This window comes from Phacochoerus africanus, chromosome 1, assembly GCF_016906955.1.
Source record: "Phacochoerus africanus isolate WHEZ1 chromosome 1, ROS_Pafr_v1, whole genome shotgun sequence".
Lineage (NCBI taxonomy): Eukaryota > Metazoa > Chordata > Mammalia > Artiodactyla > Suidae > Phacochoerus > Phacochoerus africanus.
The window spans coordinates 234,426,906-234,452,521 of NC_062544.1; the positions used below are offsets into that span (position 1 = coordinate 234,426,906).

The 25,616-nt window shown below is 36.3% G+C and overlaps 1 protein-coding gene across 3 annotated transcripts in view; it reads right to left on the bottom strand.

Moving 5' to 3' along the window:
* The window catches only part of ALCAM (activated leukocyte cell adhesion molecule), a 207,674-nt gene that overhangs the window by 33,393 nt on the left and 148,665 nt on the right, over positions 1-25,616 (bottom strand). For all 3 annotated transcript variants that reach the window (XM_047793185.1, XM_047793169.1, XM_047793176.1), the window contains exons 3-8: positions 21,414-21,633; positions 12,214-12,278; positions 10,946-11,033; positions 10,299-10,481; positions 5,151-5,278; positions 2,836-2,968 (exon numbers count right to left, since the gene is read on the bottom strand). In XM_047793185.1, coding sequence (XP_047649141.1) covers positions 2,836-2,968; positions 5,151-5,278; positions 10,299-10,481; positions 10,946-11,033; positions 12,214-12,278; positions 21,414-21,633 — 817 coding nt within the window. The remainder of the gene's footprint in view (positions 1-2,835; positions 2,969-5,150; positions 5,279-10,298; positions 10,482-10,945; positions 11,034-12,213; positions 12,279-21,413; positions 21,634-25,616) is intronic.

The window sequence follows — 25,616 nt, forward strand, 5'->3', positions numbered from 1 at the left end:
GAGGAAAGAAATCCGCACTTTATGGTAAACATATTACAGGTGATGAGCCCAGGAAATGTTTGCTTAAAAACTAGAGTAAGGGCTACAGTCAGAGGTACAAGTAAAGACTATAGGAATGTAGAGGACAGAACCAAACTGGATTTCAAAGCAGCAATAAAGGCTTTGTATGGGAGGCAGTATCTGTTTGTGGTCCCTGATGCAATGTTGAGAAGGGCTTTGATAAAGCAGAGATGTCAGGAAAACTGCCACACAAGCAAAGGCAAAGAGGTGAGAGAGTTTGGGAGATTTCACCATATTGGATAATCCAATATGAATGGTTATAACACATGGAAGATAAATCTATACAAGCAGTTAAGGCCAGACTATAAAGGCCTGTACTTGCCATAGTGAGTAGGGACTTTCTTCTGTGGCAATGGGCATCTGCTATTGCATACTGTGCTTCCTCTTGGTTTTCAGTGTTAAAATTGCAATTTGTAGATTGTTTGCAACATTAACTTTAACACTTGTTTCCCCTGCTAGTAAGCATCATGAGAGGGACCAGTGACTTGAATTGTAGGCCTTCAAAAACTATTGTTTAGTAAATGAAGGGAAGAAGCATGTTTCTCAGTTTCTCATTAATATTAAAATATGCATTTTCACATCAGAGTGGAGTTTCCTCAGAATATTTGGTTGAATTGTATTTAGATAAAAATTCTATTCACGGCAAGTTCAAGCTTTTATTAGCTGGACAGTTAATTTGCCAGTGAAGATATAAAATAAGTGATTTTTAAAGGATGCTCATGAACTTTGGAAGCTCAGATCAAGATCCTTTATGTGTGTGAATTGGCAGAGGACTGGTAAAGGCTTTAGCAGCAGCTACGGATCTGTGGCCTGAAAGCCTGATGACAGGTCTGTCCTTTTACTCATCTGTGGAAAGGAAACAAATCTTGTTTTTAGAACAAACAAGGAGGAGTTCCTGTTGTGGTGCAGTGGTAACAAACCCAACTAGTATCTATGAGGATGCAGGTTCTATCCCTGGTCTTGCTCGGTGGGTTAAGGATCTGGCATTGCCATGAGCTGTGTCCATAAAAAGGAGGAAAAAAAAAAAAAAGGAACAAATATAAATAGGCAAAAACAGGATTTTTATGTTTTCATTTCATGTCATTTAGAGTAAAACCTTGGTTTACTTGCAATATTATCTCAGTTTTGAAAGACAAAGATAGGTCTCAAAGCCCAATGCTACAGCCTAGCTTTCAAAACCAAAATGTATTTAAATCCAATTAAGTGCACTGAAATGCAATTAAACCGTTATATGCTTTTGTTTAATTTTTTAATCACAGCTGATCATTGAGGTGTTATGCAGCTGCAGGCAAGGTTTTTTCCTAATCCTTCTATTGCCTATCCTTCCCTGCCTGATATACAGGTGATATAAATGAGAGCCCTATTCTTTTAGGGTCCTGAGTAGCTAGCATCTCTTAAACATAAGCATATTGTACCATCTCTAAGCACTGGATTCTTGCTTAGAGATAAAGATCTTATGAACAATGATATTAGAGATATTCCACAGGCAATTCTATCTGCTGGTTACAGCCCCTCACTTTATATTCTTTCCCCCATGCAACAGACTGGATAAATGGTCTCATGACTGACTAATCCTCAGAAAAAAAGTGGCACTGTTGTTTTTCTGCGAGGTCATTGCTGATGGCAGACACACTCAGATCTCTTCAGCAGGAAAATGAATGAAAACAGAGAAGTAGGCTGGCTGGGAATATTTCTTAACAGTCCACTGTCACCACAGGGTTCCCCAGGGTGTGCTCCCAACATCAGACACTCAAAAGCAACCATCTGGTTACTCTATTCCCCAATGCACTTCCTTACATCTCCTTCGAAGTTTTAGCTCCGATGCTACCTGTTTTCCAAGTACTGTGGGTAAAAGATTTATAACCATTTCCTCAGAACAGTTTCTAACATTTCTTTTGATTTTGAAACAAAGAAACCCCCACATTCAATGGGATTGTAGTGGACCATATCTAGAGAAATATTACTATAAGAGATAATGTCTAGAGATGCTGTTGGGTACAAAGGACTTATTAGAAAGTTTGGCCGATACCTTCAAGCAAGACTGACATATGCCCAAAGCACTCTATGAATTCTAGTGTTAAATTAGTTTCCCATTTCCACAATGCATCAGGTACATTAATTATATAGGTTGTCAGGGATTATAAAATAAAGAACACAAGTAAAATGTCTGTTTTCTATTTGTATTTTTTCTAACCACTGGTATAAATATAACTTTTGGAGTATCTGGAGAATAGAAATGGGTTAAAAAGTATGTGCAGGGTGATTCTGAAGCTGTTCTTTTTCTGCCTTCCATATAGAGGCAAATAAATGGCTTTTAGTGGTATCTATCTCCTTCTCTAAAAGTCAAGTCTGTAATAATTTTGTGTTGCCTGGGTTTGGGTATTAATAGTATTCTTTAATATTAAAAAATGATACAATCTACACTTTTCTGGGCTAAATGCAAATCTTGTATATCTAAACATTTTCTTAGGATATAAAATGAATTACTTCTTTAAGATGCATGTGAATATTTTGTTGATTCCACAAACTGAAGACATTTAGAAGGAAGATGGGGATTTACCACTGCCCAAAGCTGCAGTTATCAGGTACATGCAAGATTTCAACACTGTAGTGCAAATCTAGACCAAAGTTGGGTTTGCTATGATGCACTTTAGTAAGTCTCTTGAAGCCACATTATTTAAGAAAAATATTGCTGCAGTTTATTTGAAAAGATAGCCAAGTCAGACTTGAGAGGCATTAAAAGTGAAGTTGGTAATGAAGAACACTGTGACTTACAGTGAACCGTGATGGTTGTTGAAGAAATCATGCTTTTTTTGTCTATCAGGGAGCATTTGTAGTCTCCTGTTGCATTGCGTCTCACATCTGTCAATGTGTAAGTATTTGAACTTCTTATTCCTTCGGGCTGTCCCTTTTGATAGAGGCAAAATGTCAGATGATTACTCTTGGTAGCTACAATAAGAACACTTGTATTTCTTGATGAAAATGACATTTTATCAGGTAAGAAAAAGATGGGAATATGGTTCTTCAATTGGAAAAATAAGTGTAGAGTTTGTGCTTTCTGAATCCTGGAAAAATAATTGATATTTTGGTTCTAAGGAAATTGATAAATTGGTTCTAAGGAAACCTCTAAGGGGGTTTATTTACATTGTATTGATGATATTTATTTTATTGACAGCCTGGCTTGTATTTGAGTGTTAAGGCAGATTTTTAAAAATTGTCTAATATCTTATTTTTATATTTATCCTTTGCTTAATTTGACAAAAGAAAACATACCATATATCCAAATTAAAAAGAAAGAAGGAAGGAAGGAAGAGAAGCAGGAGGGAGGGAGGGAAGGGAGGGAGAAGGGGGGGATAAATTTTAAAAAGAGAAAAAAGAAAAGAATGAATAAGTAAGAATAAAAAAATAATCACAATGGAAAACAGTAAGGAGGTTCCTCAAAAAACTAAAAATAAAGCTACCATATGATCCAGTAATCCACTCCTGGGCATCTATCTGTAGAAAACCATAATTCAAAACAGACACATGCATCCCAATGTTTTTGGCCATGCTATTAAGAACAAGCAATACATGGAAGCAACCTAAACACCCATTAAGAAAGGAATGGATAAAGAAGATGTGGTACATATATACAGTGGAATTGTCATTAAAAAGAATGAGATAATGCCATTCACAGCAACATGGATGGACTAAAGATTATCATACTAAGTAAGTCAGGCAGAGAAAGACAAGTATCACATATCACTTATATATGGAATCTAAAATAATGATACAGATGAACTTAATTACAAAACAGAAACAGGCTCACAGACTTTTAAAACAAGCTTATGGTTACCAAGTGGGAAAGGTGGTGGATGAGAGGAATGGACTGAGAGTTTGGGACTGGCATATGCACACTACTGTATATGGAATGAATGGTCCACCTGGACCTGTTGTATAGCACAAGGAACTCTATTCAATATTCTGCGATACTATATATGGGAAAAGAATCTGAAAAGGAATGGATAAGTATATATATATATAATTGCATTACTTTGCTGTATAGCAGAAAGTAACACAACATTGTGACTCAACTATACCTCAATAAAATTTTGGAAAATGAAAAGTAGACGAGATAGGAGTATATATTAATGAAAAAGATAATGGTTGCTAAAACTAAGACAAATTTGACTCTGGCATCCCTAAAAACCAAGGTAGAGACATAATTAGTTTCAAATTTCATTTGCATATTAGATGAAAACAATGTGTCAATTAGGATAAACAGAGCTTTCTATTAACATTTAAGTATAAAAAAATCACTTATACTTGTCCTATGAATAATATAGTGGGTAATACTCTTAAACATTGTTGAACAATGAAATAAGTGACATTTGTGAACAGATCCATGTAGTAAATGTTGTATTGAGGTGTACATGGCTTTTCCCAGTAGAAGGTCATGTCAAACACAAGCCGGGAAGGCTATGGGACAGCAAACAAATGTCATCAGACAGAGCATTCTCCTAGTCTGGCTCCATAGCACCATGACATCTAGAACATATCCAAATTATACTCTAGACATTATTTCTTTCAGCTATGATACTGACAGAAGTTGAGAAACTGACCTTTCAAGACCACATACAATGGCAAGATATAGCCCATGGCTTCTTTCTATCAAGCTGCATATAATGTACAATAGAAGTGTCCCTATATCAGAAATTTAGGGATGTGTTCAGGAAAGCACTGTTGGTAGATTTAGAATCCACATCAGACCATTTGCTGTCATCATTCTCCTTTTATATTTGTCTGAAGAGCAGGTTCTTATAATTTATTTGGATAATGAGACCTTGAGTTTCTGTTATTATGGTTTCCTGTGAACAGCTTTTTCCTCTTTGACCCCGATTTCACTTAACACGAAGGAAAAAAAGACAAGAGTACTAGCAGATGCCAAAAAACTTTCAAAGGACATTCCACAGGTGTCCCTTGTCTCCAAGAATAACATCCTTTCTCACTTAACCTGCCCAAGTACGTATAATTCTTAATGTCAACCAGCTGCCAAACAATAAGTCAGAATAATAGCAGTCTAACTCAAGTAGTAATCCTGAAGCACTTACTGGTAAGTAAAACAAAAACTCTTCAGGAGGAGGGTTCCCATTTCCCAGGCATTTAAGAGTGATGTTGTCTCCTTCTTTGATGGCATTTTTTGGTGGCAGCACTTGTATTGTCACCTGCTCTGTAGGATCTGCAAGAGTCACAGACACAAGTTACCCTTTTTCATCAAGCACCAAGGTACTCTGTGCTTACAATGTAAATGACTAAATTATACACAATTTTCTCAAGAAGCTAGTAATGGTAATTACTTAAATGTATCTTTTTATAGAAGGATTGAAGTTAATAGCTACTTGTATAACAAGTACTAATCTTGGTTAGAGCAAACTACAAAGAGACCCTGTTACATAAAAATTAATTTCTTCCTAGCAAAATGAATGACCATAATTATTTTATGTGTAAAAGAGCACTAGGAACAATATCACTGTATAATCTCATTATAAGGACATTTAACCATATTATGTGTATCTTATGGTTTGGAAAGACTGGGGCAGCTAGCAAAGAAATTAAAACTATTAGGCACCCCTACACTCATATTACACAATAATACCTTATATTAAATGAAAAGAGACATGAGACAAACAATACCAGCAAGATTTTTGGTACGCAGGAGAGTAGTTCTGCTTTCAAAAAGATGAATCCCATGAACTGAGGGAGACCCTTAACACAATCAACAGAACTGTAAGTGTATTGTAATTCTTTTTTGTTCATTGGAGCCAAGATGTAACTTTCATTCCATTTTGGTCATTTTTATGGAGAAAATAGGGCTAAAGGGTATTCTTTAGTAGAGGCCACTGCTCAACAATAGAATGCTAAAGAAATTTAAAGGCTACATACACAGTGGACCACATCTAGCTAACAGCAAATAAAAGGAGGTAGTGTTGACAGTTATAAATAACCCACTTTCTAACACATCCACCTGTTATGTAACTGGTGATACAATGAACAATGAATTTTAAAATCATATAATGCCAAGGTTTATTTTAGAGAACCTTTCTACAAGGCTTATTAATGATTGAGGCAAGTTTCTATTTCCAAACTGGCTGCGCTAAACATAATCTATGAAGACTTATTTTGCTATTAGCTAATACAGCAAGATGAATAAGTGCTCAATTATGATGCTTTTAAAAAATCTCTTGCAGCCTTTTACTTATCTTTCTAAGATTAAAGTGCAGAGAGAAAAAGAAAAGACTGAAGGGTTTTTATAGGTTGCTTCTTTGACTTTCTCCATTATTGGGCATCTTTGAATATTTACTCAGAATGTTCTGAGACTAAACAGTAATTGGTTTAGCATAGCTCATTTTTCTGAATTTGCCTGAGCTATCTTCTAATCAGCAGTTCCTAGAAAAATCAGAAAGTAAATAGAGTTTGTCTTTTGTTTCTCCCACGCCCCCCACTGACTCCCCATTTCTAGGGCTTCCTCACTCTTTCCTGTGGCCTTTCTCTGCCTTGCTTGGTTACTAACCAAAGCTGACACCAGAACAGCTAGGAATCATAGTCTGAATTCCTCCTTTATTTCAAAACCCCCTCCCTCTGTGTCCCTTTTTCAATAGGCTCTACTCTGTATTAGAGTTGAAGAACTAAACTGAGATCAGAAGGTTAATGTAACACATTTGAGTTTTAACAGTAACTTTCTAGATGCCACTAATACGCCTTCAACAAAATTAATGATCTCTTTCTCTCCCTTGGCCCCTAACTTTGAATTTTACTCTATTAGTAAATCATCATTCTGCCAGTTCTCTGGCTTTCTCCTCTGCCCTCTCTTATCCACTCAATCACCCAGTCTTAATGATTAATCCTTATGCTTTGCATCTGCCTCTTCCCTTCAAGTCCCACTAACACGTCCCTAGCAAAGGCTCTAATTAATCTACACCTGAAACATTGCCATTGAACTTCATTTGGTCCTTCACCTTGAACCTTTCTCTTTTCTACTTCTTCATTCACATATATTCTCTAAATCGGTTTTTGAAGTAGTGCTTTGAATATGACAATGATATTTAAAATTCTTCACGCATCCCCAATATATAAAAGTTGAAATAAAAATTAACCTGGTATCCACAATTGCCTAGAATCTAGTTCAGGTGAGAATCTTATATCTCACTACTCCATATATACCCCTACATCATGACCCAAAGAATCTACTCACTTTTTTTCTCCCATCCCTCCATGTATCCTCTATTAACTCATTTATTCATTCATTTGGCTAATATTTGTTTTGTGCAGGAACTAAGTACTGGAGTTAGAGAGTTGAAAGCAGCACATTCCCTGCCCTCAGTGAACTTTCAGTTTCTTTATGAGGACACCAAACTTAACAATTAAGACTGCAACAACATAAAAACTGCCTAAGATGGAGTAGTCCCTGGTAGCTTACAGACCCACTGACTGAGAAGCATCCAGTAGGAAACGGCCCTGGACCTGGGTTTTGAAGAATAAGTAGGTGTTTACTGGATAATAAAGGTAAAATAGTGACAGCATATGGATAAGCATGTGCATAGTATTCCACAGGAGGAATCTGGAAAATAGAACAGACTACAGAAGAGATGGAGGTTGAGAAAGGTCAGGACAAGGCTACAAGGGACTCATGGCATACTGACATCAGAATTATGACAATTAACCTGAGAGATCTGGGGAGTCACTGAAGAGTTTAATCATAGCAGTGACATGTTCACATTTATGTTGTAGAAAGATATTTCTGGCAGCAGCCTGCAGGACAGTTTGGGGTAAACAGACGGGAATACTATTTTGGAAATTGTTACAAAAATACCACAATGAGGAAAGGTGGCATAATCTCAGGCAGTGTCAGAAAGCAGAATCAGATAAACACAAAGATGAAAGAGCTATATTCTATAAAACTTCATTATAGACTGGATAGGGCAAGGAAGGAGTGGGTTAGTGCATCTTTCTCAGGCTCTCTCAAGATGAAATGATCACGTTTCCTTTTCTTGAATGTACTCTTCTGTACTTTCCATTTAGCGTCTCCTTTTCTTCTCTGGAGTCAACCTAGAGCAGTGGTTTTCCAAGTGTGGTCCTCAGATGGTCAGTATTAGCATCACCAAACATTAGTAGCATTATCATCACTTGTTATAAACACAGAGTATTTCGGCCCCACCTCATACCTCCTGGATGAGAACGGGGCCCAGTAATTTGTGGTTGAACAAGTCCCCCTGGTGATTCTCATGCATACTCATGACTGGGAATCACTGTTCTTGGACACCTGAGCTTTTAGGGCTGTTCAGAGTCCCCCATGGCACTTACACATTGACCATTTCCTTCTGAGGGAGGTGTCTCACTTTTCTATTGGAATAGAGGTCTGACAAGCCCTTAAATATCAGGACTATGTCGTAAGCACTTTTGGATCTTCGTTGTGAAGGCCAGCACTGAATACATTGTGCCTTCTCAAAAATCTGTGCCAAGTGCACCTCACACAGCCAGCCACAGTAAAAGCATTCCCTTTTTTTTTTATTTTATATATTTTTAAAATTTTCCCACTGTACAGCAAGGGGGTCAGGTTATCCTTACATGTATACATTACAATTACATTTTTCCCCCAGCCTTTCTTCTGTTGCAACATGAGTATCTAGACAAAGTTCTCAATGCTATTCAGCAGGATCTCCTTATAAATCTATTCTAAGTTGTGTCTGCATTCCCTTTTTATTCACCTAAGGAAATTTTCTTCCCATCTATCTCTTCATGCCTGACACTCACATACATCCCTGTTCTTTCTTAAGCCAATTTTCCAATCCTTTTCACTCACTTTCATATCTTACCTATCTTGTACTCCCATACTTAAACCAAGATAGTTTATTTCCAAATGAATATTTTTGAACAGAATTCTGCTTCCACATACAGAAATAATAATTTGATCTTAGATAAGCTGCATATGATGAAATCCTCTCAATCCTTGCTTTTACATCAAGTTGAAACTTATTTGCAAAGTTTCAGGCAAAATAAGTCATTACTGTTAGAGCAAGTGGAATTTCAGTTTTGTCCTTATATAAGGTTCTACATTGTATGGAACCCAAATAGAAATGTATCTGAGATAAAACTCTCTGAAGATTAAACCTCTCTGAAGGTTTAATGGGCATTTCTACCCCTTTCTCAAATAGATGGAGAAGTAGTAGGTAATTCTACAACATATGACAGTATTATGAGAATTTCTGATTCATTAAAAAAAAGTTTTCTTGCATCTCCCCCCCAAAGATATCTCTAGATTAAGCTTATGAAGTAGTCATGATTAAATAGTAATACTGATATTAGTACTTAATAATGAGCATATAATGAGATATATATTGTTACTTTGGATTTTTTATTTCACTTAATCTCCAGAGTTAACACCATGAGTTAAATATCATACTTTTCCCATTTCAAAATAAGAAAACTGAGACCTAGAGTAGTTAACCTTCTTTTCTAGAAATACATAGTAACCAACAGCACTGGGACTAGATTGCCAGCATCTTTGCTTGTGATCATTGTATTATCTTAGTTCTGGTCTTACAGGAGAGTGCACAGTACTGGGGGAAAAGGATTCTAATCCAGTTGCTACAGTTAATTTAGGGCAAGTCTCTGGGTCTCACCTTACTGTTAAGTAAAATAATGGTGTTAGAACAGATGATCAAGAAGTTTCCTTTGTAGTCTAATATTCTTTGATTCAAATAAATCTATGAAATGAAATTAACCAAAACATGCTGGAATTCGACATCCTATTTAATTTATGTAATTTATCTCACTATTAAAATGGATCTCTTTATTAAAATGGAAACTCCATATCTAGAAAACCAATCAGTCATAAGCCTCTATTCATTTGTCATTCATTCAGAAAATCATCACATGGCATTTTGAATTCCTGAAAAATCCATGGTTATATGCCAGAGGACTATCAGAAAAAAATCAGACTAAGTTAGAGATCTTATGTTTAAGAAACTTAGTGTCTAACGAATACAAAAGAGATGATTCTAAATAACGAAGTAGAGAATGAAACATGTAAGATGTGTAAGCATTTAGTCTATAGGCCTTGCAAAGTGGGCAATCATTCGGGTACAATGGAAGAAGTTTATAAGTAGGTTCCAAAGAGCTTTTGGATTGGGGCTTAAAATAGCATTTGAATATTTTTTCTAATATATTAAAATCCCATAATTATACATTGAGTTACTTACAGTAAATATCAAAGATTGCTTGTTCAGAGTACACTGTTTTCTGGCCAGATGGTCCATAATATGTCACAGAGCAGGTGAATGGCATTTGTATGTCAGCCTTGGTTGTCTTATACTCCAGGGATGAAGTCATGGTATAGAGCTGAGTTACTGGGTCCATTTGCTTTTTAAAAATTATGACCACCGCTGAAGAAAATAAAGAATACTAATGGTGGGATCTTTCATCGGAAAATCACAGTCCTTAATTAACTGTCATAGCAACTTTGAGAAGTGGTTTTGTCCTTCTTACTATATTTAACAGGAGAGAAAATTGACATGTAGTGAGGTAGATGTCTTTTCAAAAGCATGAATCAGAGACATAGACAGAAATAGAATCCTGGAATTCTATCTCCCACTCACTTTAATTAACTTCTAGGACATGCCATATACAGAAATAATTTTCTCTGTTCTCGTTTCTTCTGCACAAGGTCTAAAATGATGGTTTTTTTTTTTAAAATCCCTTAATGATTTAATAGATACTTAAAGTAACAAAGTATAGAGTCATAGGTCAAAAGACAGCAACATATTTAGACTCAGGATGGTCTAAGGAATGCTTAAATAAGACAAAGTCAAAACAGGCCACCTGAATTTATTGCCCACTTCTCACCCACCTTCTTCAAGGGGTTGCAGCACTTTTCCATTCCTGTACCACGTGATGTTGCCATCTGGATAACTGTCTTTTGAAATGCACTCACCCAACTGCAAAATAAAGAGGGAATATTACAACCTGGGCTCCATCAGTGGTTGTCCATTTGAAAGCCCCAGACTCCTCAAGGGATGCAATTATTCCAACAGTTTCTTTTTGACCCATTCATTTTCCAAGCCCTGACTAAGGACTGAATGAGTGCATTCATGTCTAAGAATAATGCCTTGTGCTTAAAATTACGGTTTTGCCCATTTAAAAATGTGCAATAGATGCTGCCACCATTAATAAAATCACATTCATTTAAAAGCATTACTCAATTCACTTTGACAGTATTCATTTCTAACATTAAGTAACATCACTACATTAATATCAGCTATTACCATGGTTCATAGAAGAGTCATTAACATGAGGCTGCCTCTCTAGTTTCATACTATGGATATTTCAGATGACATAAACTTATCAGGATCTATAGTCCCTACTACTTTTCTTCAGGTGATTTTAATATTTAGTGTTTATTAAATAATATTATGCAATCAAATTTAATCTGATTCAAGGAATTCTGAACTTGCTTCTTGACCTAAGGAAAATCTGGCTATTTTAGTTAGTAAACATGAAATTATTAATCAAGTGATATGCTCATATATGGAACTTCAGTTTTGTCACTCCCTCAACACAGATGTCCTTCAAACCTTGGCTAATACCATTGTTCAATCTGATCTTATCTTTTTACTTCAACTTTTCAAAAGCTATTTGTCAATAAGGTAAAGACCAAGCATTATACATCATAGAAGGTTTGTCATAACCCAGCCTCTCTTTAACTGTCTTACTGCACTCTCTTGCCCACTGGCTGAGCACCCAAAATTCTAGCAATGCAACTGTGTTTCCCAGATATGCCCCTTTATTTTACATGTTATCTCATATTGTTGGAAAGCTCTTTCTACCTATGGTCTGGGGAGAATCTACTCATCTGTCATGACTTCACCAGACATCCAGCTCATTTAAACAAGAAAGACTTTGGCCCTTTTTCACTCTCATCCCCCTCTGCTCCCCTCAGAAATGACTACACCTTCCTCTCTATCTCCTCTCTACCCAGTGCAGACTTTCTGACTGACACATGGAACACTGTCAGATCCATAGAGCAAAGTCCATCTTATTTGTCCTGGTGTCTCAGGTCAGGAGAAGGCATTCGACACTAGGCTAAGGGAAAGTATATGATCAAAAACAAGTTCTTACCTTTTTAAGCTTCTCTGTTTCAAGAAATGGAGCTTTGCTTACAATTTCAGGTTTAGATGGTTGCTCTAAAGTTAAGTAGAGAAAGATTTTAAGTACATGTGGAAGAAGAAAACAGGCATTTATGATTTGGTTTCTAGAAAAGTAACTGGGTTACCATGCTATGCAGTAGAAAAAAAATATATATAAAGGAATAAAAATAAAGATAAAAAAGAAAAATATTGATATTAGAAAAAAAGAAAAGAAAAATAATTCATTTACTCAAAGTAGAAAAATAAACAACATAACAGTTTTTACATATAATCTAAAATTAATAAACCTGTGAGTCTACCCCTTCCAAATATTTGCTTTATTACATTAAATGTTATTTTATTTATTTATTTATTTATTTATTTATTTATTTATTTATTTATTTATTTATTTTTGTCTTTTTGTTGTTGTTGTTGTTGTTGTTGTTGTTGCTATTTCTTGGGCCGCTCCCGCGGCATATGGAGGTTCCCTGGCTAGGGGTCCAATCGGAGCTGTAGCCACCGGCCTACGCCAGAGCCACAGCAACGCGGGATCTGAGCCGCGTCTGCAACCTACACCACAGCTCACGGCAACACCGGATCGTTAACCCACTGAGCAAGGGCAGGGACCGACCTCTCAACCTCATGGTTCCTAGTCGGATTCGTTAACCACTGCGCCACGACGGGAACTCCTAAATGTTATTTTAAATGTTTATTACTCCTTTGAATAAATATTGGTAATGTTTCCTGGATGCTTTATAAATAGTGAGTATGGATTTCACGGTAAACAGAGTTTGTGTACTAAAAAGGATGTGTTATTGCAACTGATTATCATGTACACATTCTACTTCTCAATAATCTCCAACACCTTAGATGAAAACCGGAATCCACAAGTATCAGAATCACAGGAGTGCTTATTTTAAAATGCAGATTTCTGATCCCTACCCAGTTAACTGAATCAGAATAACTAGGAAAATCTTATAAATTTAATTTTTAAACAAGTTCCATTGAGAATTCTTGGGCAAAATGGAGTTTAAGAATCACTATTGCACAAAGTAGTTTAGGGAAGGTTCCTATGTATCACAAATTTTATTTTATTTGTTTGGCTCTGCGCATGGCATACAGAAGTTCCTGGACCAGGGACTGAACCTGTGGCACAGCAGTGAGCCAAGCCACAGCAGTGACAATGACAGCTCCTTTATCTGCTGAGCCATCAGGGAATTCCTCAAACCTTATTTTTTAAGTGAAGTTATATTATGAAACTGTGAGAAAATGTGAGAAAATCTTTCAAATCTGGAACCTGAGATAATGGACAGAAGTGTTTTAAATATAGGAAGTTCCGTAAGCATAAATTCTAATAGAGGCTTCGGGAAAAGTTAATTACAAATTGTGGCAACAGGTATTATTCAAACTTATTTTAAGTTATTTTATTCTTAGCTACTAGTCATCACCAGTGGCTTTTTTAACTTTTAAATTAGCTCTAACAATTAGTCTACAAAAAAGTGGATACTGCCCAATTGTCATTGATTTTTGTGAATCTCATGGAGAACTATTCTATTCTCAAATAATAAACAAATAAATCAAGCTCCCTGACTTAAAACTATATTACAAAGCAACAGTCATCAAAACTGTATGGTACTGGCACAAAGACAGAAATATAGATCAGTGGAACAGGATAGAAAGCCCAGAATTAAACCCACGCACCTATAGCCAACTAATCTATGACAAAGGAGGCAAGAATATACAATGGAGAAAAGACAGCTTGTCCAATAAGTGGTGCTGGGAAAACTGGACAGCCACATGTAAAAGAATGAAATTAGAACAGTTCCTAATACCATACACAAAAATAAACTCAAAATGGATTAAAGACCTAGATATAAGACCAGATACTATAAAAGATATAGGCCAAACACTCTCTAAGATAAACGACAGTAACATCTTCTCAGATCCACCTCTTAGAGTAATGATGTGGTTGCCAAGGGGGAGGGGGAGGGAGTGGGGTGGTTGGGAGCTTGGGTTAATAGATACAAACTATTGCCTTTGGAATGGAGTAGCAATGAGATCCTGCTGTGTAGCACTGGGAATTACATTTAGTCACTTATGATGGAGCATGATAATGTGCAAAAATAGAATGTGTGCATGTATGTGTGACTGGGTCACCATGCTGTACAGCAGGAAAAAAAACTGTATTGGGGAAATAAGCCTTAAAAATAATAATCAAAAAAATAGTTCCTAGCACAGCAAAAAAAAAAAAAAAAAACCACACCAAAAAAAAAAAACAAAACAAAAACACCAAACAAAACAAAAAAACAAACAAACAAAACCTCCAAAAACAAATGGGACTTAATTAAACTTAAAAGTTTCTGCACAGCAAAGGAAACCCTAAACAGAACGAAAAGACAACCCAAAGAATGGGAGAAAATATCTGCAAATGAATTGACTGACAAAGGATTAATTTCCAAAATTTATAAACACCTCCTACTGCTCAATACCAAAAAAAAAAAAAAACCCATCAAAAAATGGGCAGAAGATCTAAATAGACAATTCTCCAAAGAAGACATACAGATGGCCAAAAATACACATGAAAAATGTTCAACATCACTCATTATTAGAAAAATGCAAATCAAAACCACTATGAGGTACCACCTTACACCACCCAGAAGGGCCATCATCAAAAAGTCTACAAACAATAAGTGCTGGAAAGGGTGTGGAGAAAAAGGAACCCTATTACACTATTGGTGGGATGGTAAATTGGTGCAACCACTGTGGAAAACAGTATGGATATTCCTCAGAAAACTAAACATAGAATTACCATTTGATCCAGCAATCCCACTCCTAGGCATCTATCCAGAAAAAACCATGACTCGGAAAGACACATGTACTCCAATGTTCATTGCAGCACTATTTGCAATAGCCAAGACGTGGAAACAACCTAAATGTCCATCGACAGAGGAGTGGATAAAGAAGTGGTACATATACCCAAATGGAATATTACTCAGCCATTAAAATGAAAGATATAATGGCATTTTTAGCAACATGGATGGACGTAGAAATTATCATGCTAAGTGAAGTCAGTCAGACAATGAGACACCAACATCAAATGCTATCATGTGGAATCTGAAAAAAGGACACAATGAGCTTCTTTGCAGAACAGATAGAGACTCAGAGACTTTTAAAATCTTATGGTTTCCAAAGGAGAGAGTTTGGGGGGTGGGAGGATGCGCTAGGGGTGTGGGATAGAAATACTATAAAACTGGATTGTGATGATCATTGTGCAATGATAAATGTAATAAATTCACTGAGTAATAAAAAATAAAAAATAAAAACAAGCTATTCTTTCTTTCATATTTTCACTGTTGACCATCTCGATACTTTTAATTTTGCTTACCAAACTAAACTAAATTGACCTTGTATGATTATTACTCAATTGTTACATACCCTTATGAGATGTGTTACATACCCAAATCCATTATGGAAAACAAGGAAGAAGACAAAATATCTTTGGAACAGCAAAACAGATACCACCGAGACTATATGCAAAAATGATATAGCTTTCTTCAGATTAACATGCAGAGTTAATTTTCCAATTGCAATTACTTTATACTAGAAATTAGAATAATGAATAATAACAGTGAATCTTCTAGGTGTTGAACTTACACTTTAATTATGAGGCTTCTTTTCTTTTCTTTTTTTCTTTCTCTTTTTTTGTCTTTTTTGGGTTGCCCTCATGACATATGGAAGTTCCCAGGTTAGGGGTAGAATCAGAGCTGCAGCTGTCCTATGCTATAGTCACAGCAATGCCAGATCCAGGCCACATCTGCGACCTACACCACAGCTCATGACAATACTGGATCCTTAACCCTGTGAGCAAGGCCAGGGATGGAATTCACATCCTCATGGATACTAGTCGGGTTCTTAACCAGATGAGAAACAACAGGAATTCCAAAGAGGTCTATTTTCTGTTACGTCTAGAAATATAATTCTCTTGATACAACTTTCTAAAAATTGATTATCTGTATCCTGAATGCACTGATTAGTGTGTTGGGGAAATAATTAAAAAATAAATAAATAAAATAAAAAAGAAAGATTAAAAAGTGGAACAAAGAAATATAGAAAAATAGAAAGGCATAACAGACACTACATGAACACAAACAAGAAGTGACACCTGGCTACTTGATTGTTAGGAATGTGACCACAAATTATAAAAAACTGACAATTCAAAACTGATATTCAAAATAAACATCGATTTCAGGGAAACATGGTGGGGGATTAAAGCCTTCTATATGTCAGTAAGTCATGATTGTATCACTATTTTAATGAAACGCCATTAATGTTCATACTTAACAACTCTGAGTTATTGATAAAACATTAAATTCTGTTCAGTATTCAATGTTTTATGACAAAGAAGGCTGCACTCAAATTATTTAAACAGAACAAAAATCTTTAAACTTGAGTAAGCGGAAGGTCTTTGGGAACTAAAATCAGATATTCAACGACACCTCTCAGAGCTCAAGAGAGGTAAGACATTAATTTATGTGATTAATAAAGAATCAAGATTAATAAGAAAAAGAGTTTTTTGTTTCTTCTTCAGTACTATATATGCCTGGAATATATAGGGAGATTTAAAACATCCTCCAAAACAAATAGGCTCTCAATACAAAATGTGGGTGGGCAGTTTTGTTAAGTTGCACTACTTTCCAGTTCACCAAAATACCAACTCAGTTAGATACAATCTCACTTACTCTAAAGGAGAATATATTCTTCTACTTTGATTTGTAAAGCCTGTGATGTTTGCTTAATGCACATTTCATCATAAATACTGGTGTGTTATCATTGTTGGTCTTGTCCACAAAGCTATGTGTGCTTTGTTTCTATAAATACTTTCTAAAATTTATTCTTACTTGAATAAAATAAAACTCCAGCCAACCCAGGGAAACTTGATGAAAGGATGCCTAACATTTAGTCCTCTTTGTACTTACTCATTGTTCTATTGAGAAGAGAGACTCACACTGGGTATTGTGAAAGTAATGGTAACACATATTGCATTTCTTTGAGTTACCTTCTCCTTAAACTTTTGTTTCAAAACTTCTATATTAAATACCTATTTTGTATGTAATTTTCTCTCATACTAGCTTGTAAAAATCAATGAGCATTAGTTAGAGGACCATAGAAGAAGATGCATACTATTTTAGCAAAATTGCATATTGATTCCAAAGCATTAAAAAAAAACTTTATGTGAATTATGTCTTAATATGATTCAAAGATTCATAACCAAGCAAGTATAGAATTGAAAGTCATGTCACAAATCTGTTTGCATTATTAAAATAATTTTGTGAAGGGTTTCACAGCCAGGTGAGGATGGAGTGATGAATGCAAAACAGCTCTATATCACTTATGATGTACTAGTTTTATCATCAAAAACCATGCAGGACAGCTCGATTTGATATGGGAGGAGAGCTGGAAAAGGCAGGTACACTGGTTACACTGAGTCAAGAGCACTTCTCTCTTTTAAATCATTTAAGTAAATGATTGTGAGCATGAAATCATAATTTATTTTCCTTATAAGATGGGAAAAGGTATTTTTTTATATTTTTAAAGAACCAAAATTAAATATACAGTGTAGATCTCATTTGTTAAATAGGTCATTTTCTGCTTCCTTCATTCAGAAAAAAAAACTACTTGCAGTTGAAAGTTTGAATAACTTTCACAGGGAGGTTGGGAGGAGGGATGCTCAGTTCTAATAAAATATGGAGAACAATATCCAAATGAAAACTCTAAAATAGCAATGTGAAGTCAATCATTGCTAAGAGAAGAGCTGGTTTGTCCAGGTGGACACCAGACTCCAACTAAAGGGAACAGTCTTCCTTTTTTTTTTTCTTGAGCTGCCCTGAGGCATATGGTGCACCCAAGCAAGGGGATCAAATTTGCATCCCAGTGCCAATCCCACTGCACCACAGCGAGTGTGAGCTCAGTCTTCCTTTTAACACTTACACACACCAAAGCAGAAGGTTAGGCTGGATCATGGTTTGCAAATGCTTTCTTAATGCTGGAGCCCTTCTCCCATTTTTTTCTTGAAAAGAAAAAAATGAATGGGTAGAATTCTAGCTAATCAAGTAGAACCAGCTCCTCCCCCAACCCCTTGCCCCCAGCCCTGTTCATTGGCTGCTCAGGAGGATCCTAGGAACAGCATGGGAAAACAATCACCTAATCCAAAGTACTCATCTACTGATGAGGAGGGAATCGAAGCTCCCTGACTGGTGAAGTCATTTGCCCAAGGTCAGAAGCTAGTAGTGGATCTAACAAAGCCAGATCTCCTGATGACCAATTCAGTGATTTTTCCGTTATAACACTGATAGCTTTTTGGCTCTCTGGACACCCATGTGACCTCTAAGATTTTTGCACAATCACTGGAATGACACTTTGGGAGCTTTGAGAGGCCTGCTCTTTCTGAGGGATAGTTTTATTAACTTCAAATGTGCATTAAATGCAAGTAGTTTAATTTTGATGAAATTCAACTATGAGAGAGAGAAAAAGAAAGAAAGAACGAGAGAAAGAGAGGAAGGAAAGAAGGAAGGAAAAGCAAGCAAGCCATGTTGGTAACAAAGCAGGTGACTTATTTGGAATTGGCGGCTTTATGGTCATGGTTTCTTGCATCTGCAGTTTAGCTTAAAACTAAATAAACAAATCTATAGCAGAGGTAATAAAGTCATCAGGCATGGCCTTCAGTTAGAATAAAGGCAGTTTGACTTTGCTCATGAGGAGGGCACGCTGCAGCATACTGATCTGGGATTAGCTCACGTTAACCATACTCCTTCTGTGGTACACAGTACATGTTGCTAGGTGACTTGACAGAAGGAAACAGAGGACTGATTGATGAGCCTAGTAACTCTTAAGTGACTGCAATATATACATGCATAGATTGAAAGCCTCCATGTCACAGCTGCTATTTGCTTCACAAAAAGTGACACAAAATAAATTCATTATTTTAAAAAAAGCAAAGCCCCTATATGCTTTTGCAAACACTTTATCATGAGCTGTGCTGTTTATTTAATTGGACTTGGAGGGTCCCACAGTTTCTAGCATAAAACCCCATTTTCAAGAGTGTGTAGCTTGTCTATTTAAATTCTCTCTGGCCTGGAGCCTGGAATGCAAATTCTGTTTCTGAGAATCACTTTGTTTTCAACAACATTCAAAAGAGAAGGGGGTAGGGGGATCTGATGGTATGCAGGGTGTGAGTTTGTTTTCACAGTCATAGAAATCCTCTGTATTCCAAAACAGCTAACAAATTTTATTGAATTAGGTTAACTGAATTTTTTTAAGCATGGCATTTTAAAAAAACTATATTATGGAGGAGCACGACAATGTGAGAAAAAAGAATGTATACATGTATGTGTAACTGGGTTACCATGCTGTACAGTAGAAAATTGACAGAACACTGTAAATCAGCTATAGTGGAAAAATTAAAATTATTATATATATATATATATATATATACACACACACACATACATATATAAAACTATATTCTAAAAATTGTCACAAATGTTTGTTTTCCAAATGGAATAACCTAATTTTCTCGACTTTCTGATAGATTGTCTCAATATTTGGTAATTTTAACATAGTAACAAATCAACTGGCACAACTCTAGAGTGCTGTGACAATCTCTGTACCTCCTGCAGTACATTATTCTGTGTACTAATATTTTTGAAGTCATGGCCTAATTAAAAGATTTTGGTAGCTCTCTTTAGAAAAAGGGTTTCTGGCTGTGCATCATCCATCTTCCCAATAACATCAAAGCGAAATAAAGGCAAGAAAGAAAAACAATACATGGCGTTTGGCAAATGAAAGATGGAGATTATTTGGGTTGTTTAATGGAAGGGGCATGACTGGGAAACACTTGGTATTTGGTTTGATCCATAAAATGATTGAGTTGAGTGGATGGTTTCTGGAAAGTACCTTCTAAACTGAAAGGTAATCAACTGAAACATATAATATGCCTTTACAAGGTTCTTCTGGAGAACAAAGGATTCTTTGATAGTATAAGCACTCTTTGAATCTTTGTCATGAGCCCATAAGAACTTTGAAGTCCATACAAATGCTTTAGGGACTGTCCTGGTTAGTTGCATAGGCTATTACAAGAGAAACAGGAAAAATCCATGGTTACTTGCTGTTATAGCAAAGCCCTCTGGGTTTCTTTCTTCTATGTTTATTTTAATAATTTCTAGGCGCTGTCAAGTTATCAGAAAGTAGAGGAAAAAACTGAAAAGTGAGACCTTATTCCCTAATTAAAGAAGATTGGTGTTCTGAAACTTTGCGACCTATTTTTCTCCCTGTAATTTTCTAAGATATTTTTCTCCCTGTAATGAAGGTGGGACTTTTTATTTGAATATTAAAAGGTAAAACATTTTAATTAGAACTTCTCAAGTCATTCATCTGCATAGCTATTTGCACACTCATATTAACTATATATTATCATTAGGAAAAGTAATTCACAGTAATTGCTCCAAGTTTCTTCTACAACCCTCTCTTCTTCCAACTCCACTTCTTCCCCTTGGTGTATTCCACATACACATTCAGAGTATGGTGAACTTCTTTATTTCAGGGCAATTTTTTAAACTACTTGAACATTTTCAATAAGGAAATCAACAAGCATTAAGCATTAAAGTTCAGAATATGTGTGTGTAAACACACATACAAGTACAAATATATTCATATGCAGAAAACATTGATCTCTTGTATATCATTGTTTTTACGTATCAAAATGGCAATTTTATATGGCTCAGCCTAATGCATATATATGTACGCATGATATACATGAATATGTGTATGTATTGTTATGTATCTTATCTATCTATCTATCTATCTATCTATATATATCACAGAGCATTTGCTTGTACATGTCAGTGAAAGATCATGTGCCAGTTTTCATCTAGTAGTACTTTATATCACAGGAAATTTTAGCCAACAAAACAAGAGAACATTTTTTTAGTTCCTCACTGAAAAGCCCCTATTTGAATTTCAGGGTTTTTGTTTTCCTGGCTGACATCATGCAGGAGTGGAGTCAAGATCTCTAGAAGTCCTTTTACACAGATGCCCACTGTGGAGACACTACAGAGAGCTCCATCTTCTTCCTAAAGAGCATTTTGTAGGACCAGCCACTAATCCCACTTAGCAGTTACACTGCAGACCACTTACTGAACACCTTGACTACCGTAGGTGCCTCAAACACGTTGTCCTCTGTGACCAGCATGCACACAAATCTCTTCTCATCACTGATCTTTGCATTACTGATAGACAAAGTGTAGTTTTCTGAGAGGCTCAATCTGTTTTTGTATTCTGGTACATCGTCATACTGCACACTTTTCTTTGTGGAGGACCTGAAGGCAATAAATACTGGGGAGCCATCGGGCTTTTCCTAAAAAAAAAAAAAAAAAATTACAGTAATACACTTTTTAAAATAGGCATGTTCAGATGCTTCAAGATTACATCCAGAATAACAAAATTTCCTTGGCCATATTCTTCCACCAATATTTGCAGTTCTGACCAAGAAGAATAATTTTGGATATGAGCCATATAAATCTTTGGTTACAGAAAATTATTCCTCACAAGAGAAGAAGCTGTAAGTTCTTTTACAGGTATCGACTTAAATATACGAAAATGAAAGGACAGAGCTCTATGATCTGGAGGACAGAACTAGGAACTATTTTAAAACTAACCAGGGCTGGCCTTATGTCCATCATAAAAGGGAAAAAAAAACTATGAAAACAAACATGTAAGTGTTATGTTACAAAATGATTTTCAGCTATCACAGCAAGTAAACACCTGAGGTCTAAACACTCATTTAGGAATCTTGGGCAGTTATCTTTTGCATGTTCATGACTTTAATCCATGTACTTTAAATGTCCACACTTCAGTTTCGGCCAGAACTGACATAGCTGACCTTTACACATAACATAGTTTAATGAGTCTTCACGGAAGAACAGTATTTGCCTGTGAAGCGATCATGTCCATTAAGCCACAGAATCAGATTAATCACTAAAATGCATAGTTTTGCTCTCAGAGTCACAAAACTTCGCTCAAAGACCTTTCATATGAAAACTTCTTATCAAAATAAAATATGATCTGGCATATACAATTATGCCAACAGCACTGAGCTATATAATAATTCATTTCTTCCTCTGCTTCCACAGACATTCTCTTACCTAATAAGCAATAATCTAAAATAAAGGCCAATCCCTCTTCTATGTACCTCATAAGGCCTTTGAGAAAATACAATATGATAAAACATCTTAAAGTGCATGACAAATTTCAAAGTGCTATAATGGGGACATTTTCAAAACTGTTAATATTTTCTACTACTATGGACTACATGTTTATGTTCTCTCTCCCGATGTCTATGTATTAGCCCTAACCCCAGTATGATGGTATTTGGAGGAGGGCCTTTGAGAGATAACTGGGTTGAGATGTGGTCGGGAGGATGGTGCCCTCATGGTGTGATTAGCGCCCTTATAAGAAGAGGAAAGAACATGACAGCTCTCTTTCTTTCCATGCAAGCACAAAGAAGAGGTCTTGTGAGCACACAGCATATGGCAGCTATCTGCATACTAGGAGGAGGGCTCTCAACCAAGCTCTAAATCTGCTGGCACTTGGATCTTGGACAGCCCAGCCTCCAGAACTGCGGGAAATAAATGTCTGTGGTTTAAGCTACCCAGTCTGGGGTATTTTGTTATGGCAGCCCAAGCTCACTAACACAATTACTAAGCTAATCTTGGAATCCAAAATTTGCTGTGCGTTTAATATCTGAATATATCAGTCGTATTCTCCTTAAATCTTTTAATTTTGCCACAGATTTATAATGCAAATCCTTGCCCTAAATCATTCCTTCAATAGGAAATAAGACCAGTACCGTAAATTTCTATATTCATTCACTATGCAAGAAATAATGGTTATTAAATTTTGAGCACTTAACCCTATGCCTGGTACCTTCTTTGGATTTTCCATGCACTAATGGACTTAAGGCACATAAGAACCCTGTAAATTGGACATAATATTGGTCTCAGTTACAGATTAGACAAGGGACACAGAGGTTGGTTAAACAACCGGTCCAGCGCCCCAGCTGTAATATCTCAGCAGGACCAAAACTGGAGCTCCAAAGCCTGGTTCCATTATTACTGTACTAGATCACTCTTGACAGACAGACATTAGATGCTTCTTCAGTACTGGGCACAGAGGAGAAGCTGGTGAAGAGGTGGTGGGGTGAGGTGGGGTGGGGCGGGGGTGGAAAGGGAGCAGTAATCTATATTCATAGGGAGATTCCAGTGAAGTAGGGGAGAAATGAATCCATTTTATCTCTGTGTTTGCTCCCTTTCACTCTTTCCAAATCTGCTATTTGTCTTTTAGGTTACAATAAATTAGAGTCTGTATACTATGTCTGCAACTCAAGACTGCTTTCAGAGCACATGGTACTGCAAATGTATCTCATCAGTTTACTGCTGAAGACTTTTGTTGCATAAACAATTTGAAAATTGCAATAAGTTTGTTTCTACTGCCATTGTGCCAGTTCAGTTTAGGTGAAAATTACTCCCTGGTCATCAGAATTGTCTATGATCACAGAAGATTTTCACCATCCATGTTCCATTTATTTTAACAACAAGTTTGACTCAATGGTGAATTAGGTGGTAGTTCCCCAGACCCTTGGAATTTTAGGGGTGCAAATAGACTTTTGTCCTCATGGGCCTTCATATTTTCAGTTTTATAGGGACACAGAAATAGTTCAAAATTACCCAGTGTGAGCTGGATAATAGGAGGAGGGTAGAGGTAAGTGCTTTGTTACCTCGACTTTTTCTCTGCTTTCACCTGCCCCTCATACAGTGTTTAGAGCTTAGCAGCCCCACACTCACAGCTTACACTTTCCATGCAAGTCCTAGGTGAGTATCTGATATGAGTTACTTCATGTAATCCTCACAAATCTGTAAGATTATTAATTTCATCTCATTTTATCCATGAGAAAATGGGTATTGATTTACTTGTCTAGGATCGCACAGCCAGTACATGGTAAAACACATCAACCTGACTTCAGAACCAACATTATTGTTATTATTATTATTGCTTTTTAGGGCCGTACCCACAGCATACGGAAGTTCCTAGGCTAGGGGTCAAATCAGAGCTACAGCTGTTGGCCTATGCCACAGCCACAGCAATGTGGGATCTGAGCCATGTCTGCGACCTATACCATAGCTCAAGGAAATGCCAGATCCCTGACCCACTGAGCGAGGCCTGGGATCAAACCCACATCCTCATGGATACTAGTCTGACTCATTTCCACTGCACTACAATGGGAACTCCCAGAACCCATATTTTTTAAATGATTGTATTTATACTATCCCTTGGGTGCAACCTATGCACATTTCTATTCCAGAGACCACTTGTTCTTGCAGATAGCTGAGAGAAAAAGTTATGTGGCTCAATAAACCTAAAAAATGAATCAAACTCAGATAATCCATAATGTAGCTTAATATAGCAAAGGCTCTGAGAAGTGTTACAATTAAAAAAGACTTTTCAAAAATTATGTGACCATCAAATTCTTTTCTTATTCAAATACCTTCCAACATTTCAAGGAGCTAGGGAAAATGTGCCAGTTGTGTTCAATGAAACATATGTTTGCTTTAAGCTTGCAAACTCCTAGGAGTCTCCTAGGATCCAGCACTGGGAAACTGTGCCACACAGAAAACTTTTGTTGGTTTTGGTACTTAAATTGAAATATTTTATCCAGTCAAAGTTTTCTAGCTTTTCTACATCACCTACCAGGATATCTACCCCCCATTTCCAGACCCATCTTCATCTTAATACCTGAGAATATATGATTTCACTATCTGCAAGAAATGAATGAAATCAGCAAGATTTCAATGTTAAATTGAAAAAGGACATACTCATCATCTCAGTTCTAAGACTAAATATCAGAAATAGCCTTCTAATGCAGACGACTAATTCTCGGTGAATATCTGGGTGCTCTGGCTACTGATGCATCTTGCCTTTTCAGTAACACATCAAACAAAAAACATGAGTACACAGAGAAAGGCTGCTGTCCCCCGCTAAGCTCTGTCCTATACTCCACTGTTTCTATTCAGGAACTCTGCCTTTCCTTCTGCCTTGAACACCTCAGGATGACTCTTTCAGACTAATGTGACCTAAGAATTATGTGTTTATTGGCTTTATTTTAAAATAGCATTTGTTATGTAAGACTTAGGAATTATTCTTCTGACATATTCAACATATTCATTCCACCTTCTTACAATTATACCCACAATTGCATATTGCCATTATGTTAAGTTGAAATTCATATTTATTCACAGAAGGAATTTTCTTTCAAAAACTAGAGGCAATTAACCAAGTACATGG